At 42.2% G+C, this 20,000-nt stretch overlaps 2 protein-coding genes across 3 annotated transcripts in view; both read right to left on the bottom strand.

The window, feature by feature from the left end:
* Positions 1-15,258, bottom strand: part of LOC117972084 (choline transporter-like protein 4) — a 30,244-nt gene extending 14,986 nt beyond the window's left edge. Inside the window, exons 1-10 of the mRNA XM_059009117.1 lie at positions 15,117-15,258; positions 6,845-6,893; positions 5,933-6,006; positions 5,682-5,760; positions 5,215-5,314; positions 4,638-4,769; positions 3,179-3,239; positions 2,612-2,726; positions 576-659; positions 1-21 (exon numbers count right to left, since the gene is read on the bottom strand). The exon at positions 1-21 is cut by the window's left edge and continues 92 nt beyond it. Coding sequence (XP_058865100.1) covers positions 1-21; positions 576-659; positions 2,612-2,726; positions 3,179-3,239; positions 4,638-4,769; positions 5,215-5,314; positions 5,682-5,760; positions 5,933-6,006; positions 6,845-6,893; positions 15,117-15,156 — 755 coding nt within the window. The 5' untranslated portion in view covers positions 15,157-15,258. The remainder of the gene's footprint in view (positions 22-575; positions 660-2,611; positions 2,727-3,178; positions 3,240-4,637; positions 4,770-5,214; positions 5,315-5,681; positions 5,761-5,932; positions 6,007-6,844; positions 6,894-15,116) is intronic.
* A 2,785-nt stretch (positions 15,259-18,043) lies between these two features.
* LOC117434270 (histone-lysine N-methyltransferase EHMT2) overlaps positions 18,044-20,000 on the bottom strand; it is a 38,292-nt gene continuing 36,335 nt past the window's right edge. For both annotated transcript variants that reach the window (XM_059009023.1, XM_059009024.1), the window contains exon 28: positions 18,044-18,477. In XM_059009023.1, coding sequence (XP_058865006.1) covers positions 18,297-18,477 — 181 coding nt within the window. In that variant the 3' untranslated portion in view covers positions 18,044-18,296. The remainder of the gene's footprint in view (positions 18,478-20,000) is intronic.

Below are 20,000 nucleotides of genomic sequence, written 5' to 3'. Positions count from 1 at the left end.
AGCATAGCGATCAGCAGACCACTGAGAGAGAGGAGAGACACACAGGATTACAAACATCAATATGAGAGAGAGAGAGAGAGAGAGAGAGAGAGAGAGAGAGAGAGAGAGAGAGAGAGAGAGAGAGAGAGAGGAGAGAGAGAGAGAGAGAGAGAGAGAGAGAGGAGAGAGAGAGAGAGAGAGAGAGAGAGAGAGAGAGAGAGAGAGAGAGAGAGAGAGAGACCAGATTACAAAATACAGGGGCACCAAACTTGATTTAGACAGTCCCCCTAACTTTGTTATATATATATATTTTTATATATATATATATATATAAACACACACAGCAGTAGCACTAAGCAGAATTCAGACAGCTCCTCTGAGTTGTAATATCAACTGGTTTACGTGTTTAAGAGCAGTGGCATCAAACATCATTTAGACAGAGAGGACAGAGAGAAAGAGAATGAGATAGAGGAGCAGGATAAAGAGGAATAAGGACCCAACCTCCTGACACCCCCACGGTGCAGATTCTCTCCTAGAAGAAGGCACTATGATAATATTTGTCAATTTGATTTAGTTTCTTCTGTGTAAACACTTACATTAGAATCCAATACCAGGATTTGGCAAAGTCTTCGAAAATCTTCACCCCCAAGGCTTTAGCATTGAACCCCGTAAAGAGATCACTAGAAATAATCAACACAAACAACGATAGATTGGATTGGAGATGCACACAGATTTCTTAACTTGGCAGTATTAAAAAACACAATGCTGATACAGCAGTGCATGCCTGTTTTACTGTGGAACTTGACACACAGTACTAGGTATGGATTACAATGTATTTTAAAATATCCAGTCTGTTGTACTGTAGGTGTATAACACATTGCAGTGCTCTGCGTGTTAGATTATGTCAGAATATTTCAATACTGTACAGCGACTTTATAATATTATACTTTCATTTCCTGAAGTGCTGTTAGGTGGGGTGAGGATCAGCTCTATGCTTGCTGTATAAATGCAGTGTCTGTTTCTGAGGGTATGTGGCTAATCCACTTGAGAGGAAGTACACTCTGCATGATTAGAGGGATCCACTAAACCTTTATAAACATTGCATCATTCAATCTAAATAAACAGGCTTTGTCACTGACACAGAGTGTGATATCTACACTCAGCAGCATTATGATAGACTTGCTGCTATTCGATTCACATTCTATTGACAAATCAGCGTTTATTGAGAGAATTTAATGTTTTTTGAATCTTTGTTTTTCAATTCAAGCAGAGAATGGGTGAAATCAATGTTATAGGCTTAAAAAAAACAAACAAAAAGAGACTAAGTGTCTTCCTCCTGCGTCCCATTTTTAAATCAAAGTAACACATTCAGCAAACATGTTAACCTGCTAATTTCACAGGAGCTTTGAATGAAAGTGCACAGTCGGTGCAGGTCATGATGATTGACAGTCATTTCAATGAAAGAGAGTTCAAACAATGAGATCTGTGGGACCAGGGTGAAGGAGTGACAGTGAAACTACAGACTAAAGGGCCACTCAGAAGACCAACAGAGACCACTAGCCATTCACAGCACAGAGGAATGGAGTGTCAAAACTAAAACTAGAGAACATTTTAGAATTCTTTTTTTTGTAAGTAAAAAAAAAAAAAAAAAAAAATTAGGAAGTTGTTTTACCGACGTTTATCCAAGACAGTTGAATTAAAATCTAGAGAAGTTATATTAAAATTTCACAATACGACCACACCTAGAATATTGTGTCATTCTGGTCCCCATATCATAAGAAAGACATTGAGGCATTGGAGAGAGTACAGAGGAGAGCACCACAATTCATTCCAGGATTGAAGGGTATGTCATATGAAGATAGACTGAAAGAGCTGAATCTGTAGAGCCTAGGAAGAAGGAGAGCCAGAAGTGACTTAAAAGATGTATTTAAAATTGTTCAAGGGGTTTAACAAAGTAACTGCTAAGAATTATTTTTCACAGAGAACAGAACCAGGGGCCACAGGTGGAAGCTGAAGAAGGGCATATTCAGAACCGAGGGGAGAAGGAGCTTTTTCACAGAAAGGGTGATGAACCATTGGAACAGGCTGCCGGACAGAGTTGTTGAATCAGATCCTTCAAGAATAGACTGGATGCTGTCATGATCAAAACTGTATAACCCTCCCTGTGACCACAATAAGACCTTCAGCTAGCCACCTGGAGGAAGGGTGGTCCGTTCAGCCATGGATTCCCAGAGGTTTCATTTCCTCTACTAACCTGGTTCGGGTTTGTTTTTCCTCTCCACGCTTGCATCAATGTGAACGAGCATAGGTGGGCCGAATGGCCTTTTCTCGTTCTAAAATTTCTTATGTTCTTATATAAATGTATTTCAGTCGAACTGTGGTTTTTTGGGAATTTGACGTTTAATGATTAAAATCGAAAAGTAGCAAGCCTAATTATAAATGTAGTTGCTGCTAATAGATCCCACTGGGGACGTGACTTATTCCTGATATTAAAGTATGACAAGAATTGGACACCAAATAACATGAAGGATACGAGTGGGTGAGAGAATGATCCATGTTCTTCAATCTCTGTCAATTTGAATTGATAGAGCTGCATTGATCTCTCACGCAGCTCTGTGCAGCGCAGACTCACCCGGTGGCGCTCATAATGCTGCTGGCAGTTTCGTTGGCAGTCGCAGTCCCAGGTAAGGTGAAATTAGAAGGGATGCCCGGCAAGTCAGCGATTTTGGGGATGCACCGATTAAAAACTGAGAACCAACAAGAACAGGGACAAAACGTAAAAGAGTAAGTTAGCATTTAAATTTTTTTTTTTGTTTTACTGCCCGCTTACCCTTTCACGATGCTTGCAATCATTCCGAGGGTTTCTATTGCAAATCACTCGGGTACTGTGAGGTTTTTCTAAGTTTGTGTTGCTTTGGCTGCCAGTTCAGGAGCTGCTCTTCAGTTCTAGTGGCCTGCCAGAGATATATGTGTAACGTAGGCTAGACCGGCCAATATGTCTAGTGAGCACCAGCCCCATCTAGTGCACGGCTAATGTATTGCCAGCAAAATAAGAAAAATAAAAACTTAATCCAACGTGGCTGATCACTTGATGGCATTCTCTTACTTCTATAAAGACATCTATAGCAGGTAAGTAATCAAAAAGGGCCAGAAACTAGGATTCTACAGGCTCTGCTAATGCCTCAGGTGAACGTTTTACCTGGAGTGGAGGGAATATAAAATCTGGCACACAGTTCTTTGCTTAGAATTTGATCCACAGTCTAAAAGGGAAAGATAAAAGGGAAATATATCAACATTTATATACATATTCAAGCAAGTGTTCAGAGATCAAACATTGAATAACTTATTCATATTAAAATATACAGTATATAATTTAAATGGATCTCATTTTGGAATCTGTTTTGCATTCATTCCAATCCAGTAGCAGAGCGAGCGGGCGGATCTCTCTGTTCCAAATCACACTGTGGCCTCGCTTAAAGCGGGTGCAGAGCTCAATCTACAAAGGAATTCTCTAAATTCAGCTCTTTACTGTAGAGTGATTCCTACTTTCTCTTCCATACCAGGGATGGAAATAAGACTCGTACTGCGTAGCAGTTTCACCCATTCCAGGTTTTACTACCAGCTTGATTAGCCCTAGTGTACAGGTAACAAGCTCAAGTGTGCTTTATTAAAAACTCATAGTAAAACCAGTAATGGATCAAACTGCTATGCAATGGGAGTCTTATTGCCATCCCTGCAGAAATTCCACCTTGCTCAGAGACTATGCAGGTGAGACTGTTGAGCAAATACCCAGGAGGCAGAAACAGAATGAAATGAGGATGTAGACACAATTAATAATAACACCTTAACTTAGATCAAAAGTGCAACTATCTTTATGAAGGAATGCCAACAATGAAAGAACAATACAAATCTTTGAAATATTGCGGGAACGGAAAACACCCTATGAACACCCAGGGCTAAGTGCTGCAAAACCTGTTTGTATAACCTGTGGGATGGGAGTGAACGCGGTGGAGGTGAAATCATGTAGTAGTTTCTACATAAATATGGGACACGTCACGCTGCAGGGAGAGACCCTAAGCTCCCACGCTGCTGGGCAGAACCGGCAGACTCCACATCAACACGGCTACCAATGGAGAGGGGAATATACTGATCTGACTATTGTTTACAAGCTACTGTCACTACTTTGTCTAGAATTCACACAGTTCTGACACTTTGAGAATTCAAGTCTCAAAGTGTCTGTTCATCTGTATTTGAAACCAATGAACTGTCGGAATCCTGGTGAATTCTGTGTAATAGTGTCTGTCAATCATAAGTCCTTTGAATCGTGATTATACTTAATTAATACATGTTATGTTTAGGAGAATAAAAATATTGCAGGAGTAAGACATCATCAATAAACAGAATCAATTAAACCACCATTCTTACAAGGATTAAGCAGATGGTAAAACATGCCATGTGTGTTTCTAAGGGTGCGGGGTCTCCCTCTAGTCAAGTTGAAAGTGGATTTCATTCTCTTGCACTCTTTGCTGTGTCGGGGGGTCTGTCATACAAAGAGTGCCCAAGAAACTCACTCAGCTTGATTAGAGGTAGCCACCAAACACTTAGAAACATATTAGAAGTAATTCAATCTATTGTTCTGTGTATCTCGGGTGACTGACCAGTTTGGTGGTCTGCAGGTCGATGGCTGGGCTGCAGTACTTGTCACTGAACACGTCTCTGGGATTCGCACCGGGAAAATATCCACTCAGAGGAACAATCCAGTAGCTGTTAGGGCAAGTGTTCACACACACCTGGGGAGGGAAGGAGCACACGGTCAACTCTTTCGCTGTTTTTTTGCTGTGCTTACTAACAATTCCAGCAAACTGCTTTTGAAAAGACTTGTGAAAGCTGGTTGCGAGGTAGCTTATCAGTGTTGCATTAGCGCTACGCTGATACATTTCCCACACAATCGTCCTCGAGGAGTCTTTTCAGAAGTTAGAGAATCGTACAGAAGGCACATAATATGCCAGTTAATTTCACCAACATAAACTAATAGAAGCGAATCTGTCCAGTCGACCCCCTTTCACCGTCTCTTATAGTACAAGACTACTGTCTGTCTTCTCACTAAACTAATAGCAGTGTCCAGCTGACCCCTTTTTCCTGTCTCTCCTGGTACTGATATAACATTCAACTTGAACCAAAAACAACTGCTTCTGAAAAGCTTCCCCAGGGCTGGCTCAGGGGCGAGACACTGACCTGGGTAGTTGGGCACTGCAGTCCGTTCAGAGCAGCTGCCATGATGTTGGTACCAGTGGCACATTTCAGGATATCAAAGTAAAACACGTAGGGCTTCCCTCTGAAAATAAAACAACACAGCACAGGTCTCAGGCAAGGCTCAGTCTGTGTTTCTGCTGGGCCGTGCAGAAAACATGCTTGACATGACCTTTCTAAAATCCTTTCTGCTGAACTGCAGACTGCTCAAGTTTTCTAAATGGGCTGTGAATGTGCAGCTCAGTGGACAGGGCCGTCTCTTATACAGGGTTTGATGGGCTGTGAGTGTGCAGCTCAGTGGACAGGGCCGTCTCTTATACAGGGTTTGATGGGCTGTGAGTGTGCAGCTCTGTGAACAGGGCCGTCTCTTATACAGGGTTTGATGGGCTGTGAAGCTCTGTGGACAGGGCCGTCTCTTATACAGGGTTTGAGGAGACAGATGCAGCTCTTACTCATTGGGTCCGATTCCACAGAAAACTCCGGTCGAGTTTCGAGGGTAAATAACCTGCCTGGGGTCCCCGTACAGCCAGGCTGGGGAGGGAGGGAGAGAGAGATATTAGACAGATATTAGATATTACATGATATTCAGACAGTTTTACCAAGCTTCAATATTTAGGTTTCAATATTATTCAGCACCAAACATGATTCAGGACAGTCCCCCTAAGTTTCAGTCACCATAGTTTTATATATTACAGTTTCTTACCCAGAACTCCCACCACCAGGTATCCACCAATGAAAACCATGAAAAAGATGCAGCAAATAACATCAGTGCAGCCCCTGAAAGAAACACAAACAACACAGTCAGCACGATGAAGCCCTGCACTGCTGAAAACACATGAAAGCACCAAACATTTAGAAGGTAAATCAGCAGTGTGTCAGGTGTGTGTTATATACACTAATCCGTGGTGTGTCGGGTTCTTACATAAACTAATCTATGGTGTGTAGGGTATCTCTTATATAAACTAATCTGTGGTGTGTAGGGTGTCTCTTATATAAACTAAACTAATCTGTGGTGTGTAGGGTATCTCTTATATAAACTAATCTGTGGTGTGTAGGGCGTCTCTTATATAAACTACTCTGTGGTGTGTAGAGGGTCTTATTGTATTAGAGATGTCATCTAGTGCAGTTTTGGAATGAATTTCTGTTAAGAGAGACACCCTACACACCACAGATTAATGATCAGAAATCACAAAAGCTGACCTTGTACTCAGGAACTGCTAGTAAACTTATAAGAACATAAAGAGTTGTTTATCTGCGCCCTACGTTGTAAGCAATGGATGACATCACGTGGAATTCTGACAAACAATGGATTTCTAAAACATGATCTCTAATTAATGGCATACAACTACCATGAAACTAAGTAATTCATTTCTAGTAATGTAACAGACAGGTAATCATGGACAGACAGAGAGACAGAGACATACACAGAGAGGCTGGAGGACACAGAGACAGAAAGACAGGTCAATGGGAAGACAGATACACAAACAGACCCATTTCATAGTCAGACAGAAATGGGCAGAAAGACATTACAGTTAGTCAGTCAGACAGACAGACATATGTGAGGACAGACACATACAGTGACAGAGTCACACAAGACATAGATAGGCAGACAGACCTGTTTTTGAGGGGTCCATTGAAAGTTGGGTCATGTTTAGCAGGTTCTCCTGAAAATGAAAAATAAATAAATAAATAACAGAATGTTAGTTTGATTAGATGCATGTTTAATTGTATCCAATATGTACAGTATATTTTTATATTTTCATTTTTTTAATGTTTATACAGGGGTGGCAATACGACTCCCATTGCACAGCAGTTTGATCCATTCCTGATTTTAATAAGACACATCTGAGCTTTGTACTTCTATACACTGTGGCTAATCAAGCTCATATTAAAACCTGGAATGGGTAACACTGCTTTGCAATAGGAGTCTTATTACCAGCCCCAGTATACAGTACATGTATAAATATGGATATCTTACGGAAATGTTCTGCTTTGTACAGAGAGACTCACTGCTGCACTGTCAAATTACTGAATTTCATTTGTGATTCTAGATAAAAAATATATACAGTCACAGACAAAAGTACTGGCAGCCTACGCTTATTATACCATACTTCAAGGTAACAGCATTTAGTAAACCTGAACCACTTTTTAATAAAACTAAAAGCAAAATAGACAATCCCTAGTTATTTAACAAAATAATCTATCAAAAAACAAATACACTTGTTTCATTTAGTATTTAGTAAAGTATTTAGTCAAGTATTCGTTCATGACAAAAGTATTGGCACCCCTGCTTTAGTATTGTGTGTGTCCTCATTTTATTTTATTACGGTTTTCAGACATTTATGATCATTCTTAACCAGGATGTTGCATCTGGTTGGTGAAATCTGGGCCCATTCTGTCTTGCATATTTCCTGCAGCTCAGACAGATTGGATAGTGCTTGGCTGCAGCTTTTCTCCAGATCAGTCCAGAGCATTTCTGTTGGATTGAGATCTGGTGATAGTGAAGGCCATTCCAGAACTTTTATCTTTGATTTCAGAGTTGACTTAGCTGTATGCTTCGGGTCATTGTCATATTACAAGTTGTCAAGCAGCCTTCTAGAAGACTTTATCATTGTACTTTGCATGATGTTGTGATGCATGGCTGCATTCATTCAATCTTCAATCACATCAATGTCTCCAGTCCCTGACCTGCTAAAACACCCCACATCAGGATTGAACCACCTCCATATTTAACTGGAGGCTCAAGGTTTTCTTCATTGAAGGCTTTCCCTTTTTTTTTCTCCAAACATACTGTGGTCCATTTTTGGAGAAAAGTTATATTGTTGTCTCATCGGACCAGAGAATGTTGTTGACGAATGCTTCAGATTCCTGTTCATATTTCTTGGTATATTTAAGACGGTTTGCTTATGAATTTTAGATAAAAGATGCTTCTAAATCTTTCTTTAAGTCCTTGGCTGTTAATCTTGGATTTGTCTTTTTTTATTTGAACATCCACTTTCTTTCAAGTGTTTCAGCTGAATCTGTTCCATGATTCTTTTTGATATTGCCCGGATTGTGGATTTTGGTATTCCAGATTTCATTGATACGCTCTGTAGCCACGAGTGCTTTTCTCAAGATCAATCCAACTGCTTTGTCTTGACCATCATCTGCTGTGTTGCCAAAACGTTCTTCTTCAACAGATGTTGGAAATAATTACCTCTTTTCTGGCTTTTGACTTGGTTTTATAATCAATAAATATATATTTGAATTAGTTATATTCCATATTTACAGACCTTTAATGTAAAGGTGCCAATAGTCATGAACACAGACATGAAATTGCTTCAGTGCTTTTTTTTTTTTTTATATATATATAAAAGATTGTTATTTAAAATGACTAGAAATTGTGTATTTGGTCTTTGTCATGTGAATGAGTGGCAAATGTTCACTAAATGTTTGTATTGAACGCCTTAGATAAAACAAATAATAATAAAACTTCCATTCTCTATTCAGCTCTCAAATGTTTCGGCTAGTGCCTTCATCAGTTTCTTTTAGTTTGATCTATTTGTGCATTACTGACTAAGTGCAAGTTACTTATGGATAACCTATTGGCTTAGCAAACGTGTGGGTTATTACTGAAACAATACAAATCTAGGTAACTCCTGATCTGCACACAGAGGGAACCAGGAACAAGGAAGTACCCTGGGTACTCTGAACAAGAATCACTAGCCTGAACCTGTCAGCAGTGCAGTGAGTCGAATGTTTACACAGAGTTATCTGGAAATGAATTAACATGCTCCTGGCATTGAAAGATAAGAAAAAGAGAAGGACAATTGTTCCTCAAATAGTTCCACATCGCCCTCTCCCTCCCAGCTCCCCCAAACCAGCAAACTGCCCTGTGTTTCTAGTGCTGTTGCAAATCACTTCCTACTTAATTTATGTATTTATTTATTTCTTTCTTTTTTTAACCTAAATGTTCAAGGCCTTTATTTGGTTTTGACCTCATGTTGCTAAACTGCGTTACAGGAAACACAAGCTACAATATTACAATATGAACTAATTACATTCTGGGACTTCCTGGTTTGCATTCTGGGTTTAGAACACAGCAGCAGTGGAAGCAGGCTATTGTATCTGTGTGTGTTTGCCTCTATATTCTCTCTGTTCTTTGCAATGCTTGCCTACTCTACCATGCGTTCACTGCGCTGTATCACACTCCGCTGTGCTGTTACTGAGGGACACTTTTATAATGGCAGAGCTGCCTCGGATTCTGGATTTCCAGCCCTGGTGCTGGGGGGTGAATTCCTGTTACAGATTTGCTTGTCAGGCAGTGATTCGGTTAATTGAGTTACGCGCTCTGTAACTAATTAACCGCAATTCATGTAAAAGAACAGAAAGTAAACTCGTAAAGTTAAACTAGTTAGCTCATTGGCTCAGAGTTCACTACCTTGAATAAAACCCAAAACACAACTCAAGCTAACTGCATCTGTCTAAAGTTCAGTGACTGAGGAATGATGACCAGCAATTTCAAATCACCTCTCTTACTGTCCAGTACACACATATGATCTTATTATTCCAGCTCAAACTGACCAAATTCTGGGGAGGGGCTTCCTTCCTAGTGGTCATTTCTTGAACTACTTCAGAAATTCAGTATTTTAGAAGTAGTCGAAAATTACATGGATGGAAAAAAAGACTTATTGCACAGCAGATTCACCCATTCCAGGTTTTAATACAAGCTTGATTAGCCACAGTGTACAGGCCTATGTAACACGCTCAGATGTGCCTTACTAAAGTCATAGTAAACCAGGCATGGATCACACTGCTATGCAATGGGAGTCTTATTCCCTGAAATGGCATCAGGTACACCACAGTGCAGTCAGTATTAACCTGTCCCCCCTCCCCCCTCGTTAGTAACTCACAACTGCTTGGTAACGCATTGCTTTGGAAACGACATACCAGGAAATGACAGTTGAATTTCTTCACACAGTGAAACGGTTTATGAGACCACACAGAGACAGGACAGAGCTTATCCCTTTATAGCTTAAACCTTGATGCTGAGCAAACAGCACTCACGGAAATAACACCAGCAACCTTCGAAATCAATTCACCTGAATGACTGATCACGGGGCAATTACCTGCATTTCATTTCAGCAACACACGGAGATTCTAGAGACGCATTGCTACGAAGTGATGGGAAAAATCAAACACAAAGGGGGTCACAGCGCGTCATTGCAACACAGCTGCCAACACAAAGCCATGGAAGGGTTATATTCCACTGCATTCCATTCGGATATTTTGCTAGCATTCCAGATATGGAAATACTATAAGTCTCCAGTTGCATAGCAGTGTGATCCATTCCTGGTTTCACTATGAGTTTAAAGATGACACACCTGAGCTTGTTACCTGTACACTGGGGCTAATCAAGCTTGTATAGGAGTCTTATTGCTCGCTTGCTCATTAAAATATTTAATATTTAAAGAGGGACATCATCTATTCCAGGTATGGAAATAATAATTCCTATTGCACAGCAGTTTCACCCATTCCAGGTTTTAATACGAGCTTCATTAGCCCCCGAGTACAGGTAATAAGTTCAGGTGTGTTTTATTAAAAACTCATAGTAAAACTGGGAATAGATTAAACTGCTGTGCAATGGAAGTCTTACTTCCATCTCTGTATTGAGGGATATTTAGTGAGAAACACCCACATGTTCATCTGTAACAATGCTATCCTATACATTCGAATCACACTCATCATGGTTTAGCCCACAGCTTAAACCCTGACTATTTCCATAATGGTGCAGTGTAGAAAATCGCAGGCACATCATTTGCATGCTGTGCACCAGGTACTGGGAAAACACATCAACATGCAAATATATACTCTCTCCCTCTGCTTGTTTCCTGTGACATAGCAGTCAGGCATGCAATGCAGAGATATGAGAAATACTTGCTTTAGAAAGAATAATTAGGCCTACATCTCCAGGCCATGCCCCACAATCCTGTTCAGTTTGGCAAGAGAATTCCTTCATGTTGACTGAAAGTTTACTACATTCTTTCATAGTTTAGTTTCCTTAAAGCTTCAGACAGAGCCCCATAACCCTGTTCAGTTTGACACTGCAATACAGTTACAAATAACTAATGTGCAAATTTATGAGGAACAAACTTAACATTATACTTGATCTGTATAATGTGAAATAATGTATAATGTGATACCTTGTAACAATTGTAAGTCGCCCTGGATAAGGGTCTCTGCTAAGAAATAAATAATAATAATAATAATAATAATAATAATAAGTGACAGCCTCTCAGTCTCTGTGTGCCCTCCAGCCTTGTTCTATAATGTTCTATAAAAGAACACACGCACAAAGACACCCTGCAAAACCAACAGCGCAGGCACAGTGCATACAAACCACTAGCTCTCTGTCTCTATACAATTACACAGAACACAACACAGGCCTCCAGAGAGAGGTGGAAGGCAAGTCTAGTGCATTTAATATATCTTTACAATATGACAGCTGGTTCTGCTGTATTGCTTGACAATGTGACTGTAAGGAAGGACAGATCAGGTTCCTGTCTTTGTGTATCAGGGAGTGTCCTAATGGTCTAAAAAAGGACAATGGAAGTATTCACACACACACACACACACACACAATCAGTGATCCACACACACACACACACACAAGGCCATCCATTCAAGCCACATATTGATATTAAGCCCACCCCCGTTAGGTAATTCAAAATCAGAGCCATCAGTAACATCAGAGGTGCATAGCAGTTTGATACATTCCTGGTTTTCTTACAAGTCTAATAAGACACACCTGAGCTTGTTACCTAAACACTGAGGCTAATCAAGCTTGTAATAAAACCTGCAATGGGTGAAACTATGCAATAGGAGTCTTATTTCCTGAACATGAAAACGTAGATCGCCAATGACCTTTGTGCACATGCAAAATCTTAGAGCAAGTTTAATCACAATTGAATAGCAAGCACTTCTATAGCTGTATGTGTTCCAGACAGACAGACAGCCTCCATACTCCCCCAGATTACAACACGCTCAGTGACACAAGCTAAAGCAAGTTCTTAGCAAAGTTTCCTCAATCTGTGTGTTGGTCTTTCCTATTGTGATGACAAAGACCTCTGATTGTTGAAATATAACCATGGTCTCTCACACACACACACACAGAGCCGCGATCTGCTATCTTTCTGAGGACACTGGTTTCACTCCCATTCGTATGCTTATTTTTTAATTATAGCACTGTTTTTTTCTATTGCTTTTTAAAAACACTTAGGGCTAGATCATCATTAGTGCAATTTGTATCTGAAAAGAAACACAAACACAAAATACAATTCTAAAATGAATAAGAAACAACTTAAAACTACTCAAGTACTTAAGATAAGTTGTAGTTGTTTATATCTGGTTTGATAACTTTTTTGGGCGGCTTTCTACTATCTGAACAAAATGCGCCAATGGTGATAGTGGCTCATTTTCAAAATGTTTCACTCCAAATAGTAAGTCTCAAGGTTACAAAATGTATATTATATATATTGTAGTGATCTTGGTTAACGCAGGCAGGTGCATCACACAGGGCGAGGCAATCCACACACAGGCAGAGGGTGGGCGCAAACCCGGGACCTCTCGCACTGAAGCAAGGAGCGTACATCGGGCTTATGTCCCTGTGTGTGATTACGTCACCTACCAGCCCTGCTGCTGCCTCCCCCGTGCACGCTACACTCTCCCCTGCCAGCCTCAAGTCCGCCCCGGACTTGCTCACCAGGCTACAATCCGACGAGTGCGTGCCGGGGTACCTGCGTCCACTGCTGACACCAATGTAACGATCTTGGTAAACGCAGGCAGGACCATCACACAGGGCGAGGTAATCCACACACAGGCTGATTGCGGGCGTGAACCCGGGACCTCTCGCACTAAAGCATAGCGCCGATACCGCTGTACAAAAGAGCCGGCTCCCTTGCAAGGAACGTATATCGGGTTTATGTCTTCATGTGTGATTACGTCACCTACCAGCCCTGCTGCTGCCTACCCTCGTGCACGCTACAATATATTATATATATATATATATATATATATATATATATATATATATATATATATATATATATTACACACACACACACACACACACACACACACACAACAGTATCATGCATTTCACAGTCTCTTCATGTTTACCGGTGTTGTAATCACTCATTTCAAAATCTTGTAGCTCCATACACCTGTTTTTTTTTTTTTTTTAAACTTTATCCAAGTCTCCACACTTCACAGATAAGGGAAGACATCAGAGGATTAATACATCTCTACAGTTAACTCTTCTTCATTTTAAAATACTACTACTACTACAAATAGCCAATTAAAATATTCACAAGACAAATCTGATATTTGTTCTTGTGCTGCCGCAACCCTAAATGATACCCAACAGCAACAGGTTTTTTAAACCTACAGGTTTAAAAGCACGAGTTTAAAAAAGTCATGTATTTATATATATATATAAAACACAAAAATGACACCACATTTGCAGCATTATATATATATATATATATATATATATATATATATATATATATATATATATATATAATAGAGAGAGAGAGAGAGAGAGAGAGAGAGAAACATAAGAAAGTTTACAAACGAGGAGGCCATCGTTTCGTTCAGCCCATCTTGCTCGTTTGGTTGTTAATAGCTTATTGATTCCAGAATCTCATCAAGCAGCTTCTTGAAGGATCCCAGGGTGTCAGCTTCAACAACATTACTGGGGAGTTGGTTCCAGACCCTCACAATTCTCTGTGTAAAAAAGTGCCTCCTATTTTCTGTTCTGAATGCCCCTTTATCTAATCTCCATTTGTGACCCCTGGTGCTTGTTTCTTTTTTCAGGTCTAAAAAGTCCCCTGGGTCGACATTGTCAATACCTTTTAAAATTCTGAATGCTTGAATCAGATCACTGCGTAGTCTTCTTTGTTCAAGACTGAATAGATTCAATTCTTTTAGCCTGTCTGCATACGACATGCCTTTTAATCCCGGGATAATTCTGGTCGCTCTTCTTTGCACTCTTTCTAGAGCAGCAATATCCTTTTTGTAACAAGGTGACCAGATAGATAGATTGATAGATAGATATGAATGAAAAAAACTGAAATGGCAGTCGTCCAGGCAAATAGCAAGAAGAACAGACCATGGCTGGACCAAGAAGATACTAGGCTGGACCCCAAGAGACATAAAGAGATCAAGAAGACGACCTCCAGGAAGATGGCAAAATGAACTTAGGAAACACGCCGGAGCAACATGGATGAGGGACGCAGCAGACAGGCTTGTGTGGGGAGGCCTTCATCCAGCAGTGGATTGAAAAAGACTGAAGATTAAGATGATAGTTAGCCTTTTCAGTTAGTCCCTATTGTGATTTGATCAACGCAGCCATTTTTATAACTGATATATATATATATATATATATATATATATATATATATATATATATGTAAGTGTAGCCCTTGCAATAACATTGTTATCTGCTGTCAAATCTGACCTTAAATAACAGCATTAAAAAGCAAGAGTACAACGCACTAAACCTCTCATTTAAAATCAGAGACGCCTCTCCTGAACACTTTTTTGTTTGTTTGATGTCCATTTTTTAGTCGATTATCAACAACAAAATAACCGTCATTTGCGCCAGCTCCACAAGACAGCAAACACAAACGTCTACATTTAAAAACAAACAAAAAAAAAAACTGTACTTAAACATCTTAATTTAAATCAGGAACGTGTATTTTTAAAAGGAATAAGCACACTTTCCTGACGTCAAAAGCATAACGACGGTCACTAGCCGCACTGAAAACACAAGCCGTGTGTAATTGAATAGCACACAGGTGTATTTTGGTTCAAATCTTTGCTGTAAAAACCTCGAGTTTTCTTACCGTAAGGGTCGGAACTGTCGTTTTCTTTCTTTTTCCCCATTTTAGATAAAGTTAGGGGTTCTTCAGTCTGCTAAATCAATCACAAGTCGGGGTTTACACCTTATGTTCTGCTTGTGTTGGTAAATCTCTTTCCCTCTATTTCGTTTACCTGTCAGTTTGCACTGCCTGCTGACGTTACGGGTGCACCTGCCAGCGAACGCTCACCTGAGCCACGCCTCCCAATGAAAGTGGAGCAGAGCGTCCCTCCGACAACAAACCACACCCTGAACTGACTACAGCCGTGTTTCCAGCGTGCATCAGTCAGCTGTACTGAGCTCGACACGTCGTTATTCTTTTACAGGTAGAGAGCTGCACACCTAGTGTCCTGTATGCTGAGGATTAAAACGTGGCTTGTCTCGGTTTTGTACAGAAGCGTCCTAGTACCAATTAAAAAAAAAAAAAAAAAAAAAGTAATCTCCTACGTAGGACTTGATAGGACTTCTTTTTTTTTTTAAGTACATAAAAGTATATAGAGATATAAAATCCTACATAGGAGATGTTTTTTTTTTTTGGCACTAGGACGCTTCCATAGGCTTGCTATTTTGTAGTCACAAGTACACACTTCTAGCAGTGCGGCAGGATGACAGCAGTCATTTATTATAGAGACATGCATGGAGTACTTGTTTAATAATTCTGATTGTGTATTGAATAATTAATATTCTGTTTAACTTCGCGGACTACGGCTGGGTTTGTTTTGTTTTCTTGGCAGTACCACTAGCCAAGTTAGTCCCTATTGTGGTTTGATTAACACAGCCATTTTTATAACTTGATTTAATGTGTGTGTGATTTGCTATTTATATATATATATATATATATATATATATATATATATATATATATATATATATATATATATATATATATATATATATATTTAACTGCTTCAGAGTTGCTGCTGCTTCATGGTGGAGGTCACTGTATTCTGTGTTCACTCCCCTGGTTCATGGTGCAGTTCACTGTATTCTGTGTTCTCTCCCCTGGTTCATGGTGCAGTTCACTGTATTCTGTGTTCTCTCCCCTGGTTCATGGTGCAGGTCACTGTATTCTGTGTTCTCTCCTCTGGTTCATGGTGCAGGTCACTGTATTCTGTGTTCTCTCCTCTGGTTCATGGTGCAGTTAACTGTATTCTGTGTTCACTCCCCTGCTTCATGGTGCAGGTCACTGTATTCTGTGTTCTCTCCTCTGGTTCATGGTGCAGTTAACTGTATTCTGTGTTCTCTCCCCTCGTTCATGGTGCAGTTCACTGTATTCTGTGTTCTCTCCCCTGGTTCATGGTGCAGTTCACTGTATTCTGTGTTCTCTCCCCTGGTTCATGGTGCAGGTCACTGTATTCTGTGTTCTCTCCTCTGGTTCATGGTGCAGGTCACTGTATTCTGTGTTCTCTCCTCTGGTTCATGGTGCAGTTAACTGTATTCTGTGTTCACTCCCCTGCTTCATGGTGCAGGTCACTGTATTCTGTGTTCTCTCCTCTGGTTCATGGTGCAGTTAACTGTATTCTGTGTTCTCTCCCCTCGTTCATGGTGCAGTTCACTGTATTCTGTGTTCTCTCCCCTGGTTCATGGTGCAGTTCACTGTATTCTCTGTTCTCTCCCCTCGTTCATGGTGCAGTTCACTGTATTCTGTGTTCACTCCCCTGGTTCATGGTGGAGGTCACTGTATTCTGTGTTCTCTCCTCTGGTTCATGGTGCAGTTCACTGTATTCTGTGTTCTCTCCTCTGGTTCATGGTGCAGGTCACTGTATTCTGTGTTCTCTCCTCTGGTTCATGGTGCAGGTCACTGTATTCTGTGTTCTCTCCTCTGGTTCATGGTGCAGGTCACTGTATTCTGTGTTCTCTCCTCTGGTTCATGGTGCAGTTAACTGTATTCTGTGTTCACTCCCCTGCTTCATGGTGCAGGTCACTGTATTCTGTGTTCTCTCCTCTGGTTCATGGTGCAGTTAACTGTATTCTGTGTTCTCTCCCCTCGTTCATGGTGCAGTTCACTGTATTCTGTGTTCTCTCCCCTGGTTCATGGTGCAGTTCACTGTATTCTCTGTTCTCTCCCCTCGTTCATGGTGCAGTTCACTGTATTCTGTGTTCACTCCCCTGGTTCATGGTGGAGGTCACTGTATTCTGTGTTCTCTCCTCTGGTTCATGGTGCAGTTCACTGTATTCTGTGTTCTCTCCCCTCGTTCATGGTGCAGTTCACTGTATTCTGTGTTCTCTCCCCTGGTTCATGGTGGAGATCACTGTATTCTGTGTTCTCTCCTCTGGTTCATGGTGCAGTTCACTGTATTCTGTGTTCTCTCCCCTGGTTCATGGTGCAGTTCACTGTATTCTGTGTTCTCTCCCCTGGTTCATGGTGGAGGTCACTGTATTCTGTGTTCTCTCCTCTGGTTCATGGTGCAGTTCACTGTATTCTGTGTTCTTTCCCCTGGTTCATGGTGCAGTTCACTGTATTCTGTGTTCTCTCCCCTGGTTCATGGTGCAGTTCACTGTATTCTGTGTTCTCTCCCCTGGTTCATGGTGCAGTTCACTGTATTCTGTGTTCACTCCCCTGGTTCATGGTGGAGGTCACTGTATTCTGTGTTCACTCCCCTGGCAGAGTCACTTACAATTACATCTCACCCGAAAGACGGAGCACAAGGAGGTTAGGTGACTTGCTCAGGGTCACACAATGAGTCAGTGGCTGAGGTGGGATTTGAACCGGGGACCTCCTGGTTACAAGCCCGTTTCATTAACCACTGGACCACTCCCCTGGTTCATGGTGCAGGTCACTGTATGTTTTATTCACTTCTTGCCTCCCTGGTATTTTTTCTGTACAATTAATGACAATAATCCAACTTTTCAGCACAATAAAAACTAAATAAATTAAAATTGATTTAAGCTTTTTTAAATTTTTTTTATTATCACACAATTCATAATAAAGGTAATTTTGGCCATGATTCCATTTTTGACTGTGGTTTTATTTAGTTTATAAGGTCAAAAAAACACATTAAAACAAGTCATAATGAAATTTAAAAGCGCTAATAAAAAAAAAAAAAAAAACACCTAATACAAAATTAAGTCAAATAATGGAAATGTGCACACATACAACAAGAAAATACAACAAAAACAAAAACAGGTTGCACAAGGCCTAGTTGTTAGGCCGAAACCTGAAGCTTCAAGGGTTTCCCAAGAGAGGCAGCCCAGAATCAGGCACTGGGTCCTGCAGGGTCTCTAGGCGAGCCAGCCTGCTCTGCTCCAGGGCGATGGCCTCAGCGGAGTGCTTGCACTTCTCAGATCCACACTGGCAGGTGAAGTATTTGCTCTTAATGTCCCAGAATCGATCTCCGTAATCAAACCTTCAGAACAAAAACAAGAAATACGTTAGCATTAAATAAGAGAGACGACTCCCCCGTGTGTGTGTGTTGTGTGTGTGTGTCTCCTCATCCCAGCTCCTGCCCTGTGTGTGTCTCTCCTCATCCCAGCTCCTGCCCCATGTGTGTCTCTCCTCATCCCAGCTCCTGCCTGCCCCGTGTGTCTCTCCTCATCCCAGCTCCTGCCCTGTGTGTGTGTCTCTCTCTCCTCATCCCAGCTCCTGCCCCGTGTGTCTCTCCTCATCCCAGCTCCTGCCCCGTGTGTGTGTGTCTCTCTCTCTTCATCCCAGCTCCTGCCCCGTGTGTCTCTCCTCATCCCAGCTCCTGCCCCGTGTGTGTGTGTCTCTCTCTCCTCATCCCAGCTCCTGCCCGTGTGTGTGTGTCTCTCTCTCCTCATCCCAGCTCCTGCCCCGTGTGTGTCTCTCCTCATCCCAGCTCCTGCCCCGTGTGTCTCTCCTCATCCCAGCTCCTGCCCCGTGTGTGTGTGTGTCTCTCTCTCCTCATCCCAGCTCCTGCCCCGTGTGTGTCTCTCCTCATCCCAGCTCTTGCCCCGTGTGTCTCTCCTCATCCCAGCTCCTGCCCCGTGTGTGTGTCTCTCTCTCCTCATCCCAGCTCCTGCCCCGTGTGTGTCTCTCCTCATCCCAGCTCCTGCCCCGTGTGTCTCTCCTCATCCCAGCTCCTGCCCCGTGTGTGTGTGTGTCTCTCTCTCCTCATCCCAGCTCCTGCCCCGTGTGTCTCTCCTCATCCCAGCTCCTGCCCCGTGTGTGTGTGTCTCTCTCTCCTCATCCCAGCTCCTGCCCCGTGTGTCTCTCCTCATCCCAGCTCCTGCCCCGTGTGTGTGTGTCTCTCTCTCCTCATCCCAGCTCCTGCCCCGTGTGTCTCTCCTCATCCCAGCTCCTGCCCCGTGTGTGTCTCTCCTCATCCCAGCTCCTGCCCCGTGTGTCTCTCCTCATCCCAGCTCCTGCCCCGTGTGTGTCTCTCCTCATCCCAGCTCCTGCCCTGTGTGTGTCTCTCCTCATCCCAGCTCCTGCCCCGTGTGTCTCTCCTCATCCCAGCTCCTGCCCCGTGTGTGTCTCTCCTCATCCCAGCTCCTGCCCTGTGTGTGTCTCTCCTCATCCCAGCTCCTGCCCTGTGTGTGTGTGTGTGTGTCCGTGTCCTCATCCCAGCTCCTGCCCCGTGTGGGTGTGTGTCTTCATTCCAGCTCCTGCCCCGTGTGGGTGTGTGTCTTCATTCCAGCTCCTGCCCCGTGTGTGTGTGTCCTCACCCCAGCTCCTGCCTCGTGTGTGTGTGTGTGTGTGTGTGTCCTCACCCCAACTCCTGCCTCGTGTGTGTGTCCTCACCCCAGCTCCTGCCTCGTGTGTGTGTGTGTCCTCACCCCAGCTCCTGCCCCGTGTGTGTGTGTGTCCTCACCCCAGCTCCTGCCTCGTGTGTGTGTGTGTGTGTCCTCACCCCAGCTCCTGCCCCGTGTGTGTGTGTGTGTGTCCTCACCCCAGCTCCTGCCCCGTGTG

The sequence above is a fragment of the Acipenser ruthenus genome, chromosome 38, assembly GCF_902713425.1.
Source record: "Acipenser ruthenus chromosome 38, fAciRut3.2 maternal haplotype, whole genome shotgun sequence".
In the NCBI taxonomy this organism is placed as follows: domain Eukaryota; kingdom Metazoa; phylum Chordata; class Actinopteri; order Acipenseriformes; family Acipenseridae; genus Acipenser; species Acipenser ruthenus.
Note: the sequence above shows the minus strand (reverse complement) of the source record. Positions and strands in the feature narration are given on the sequence as shown.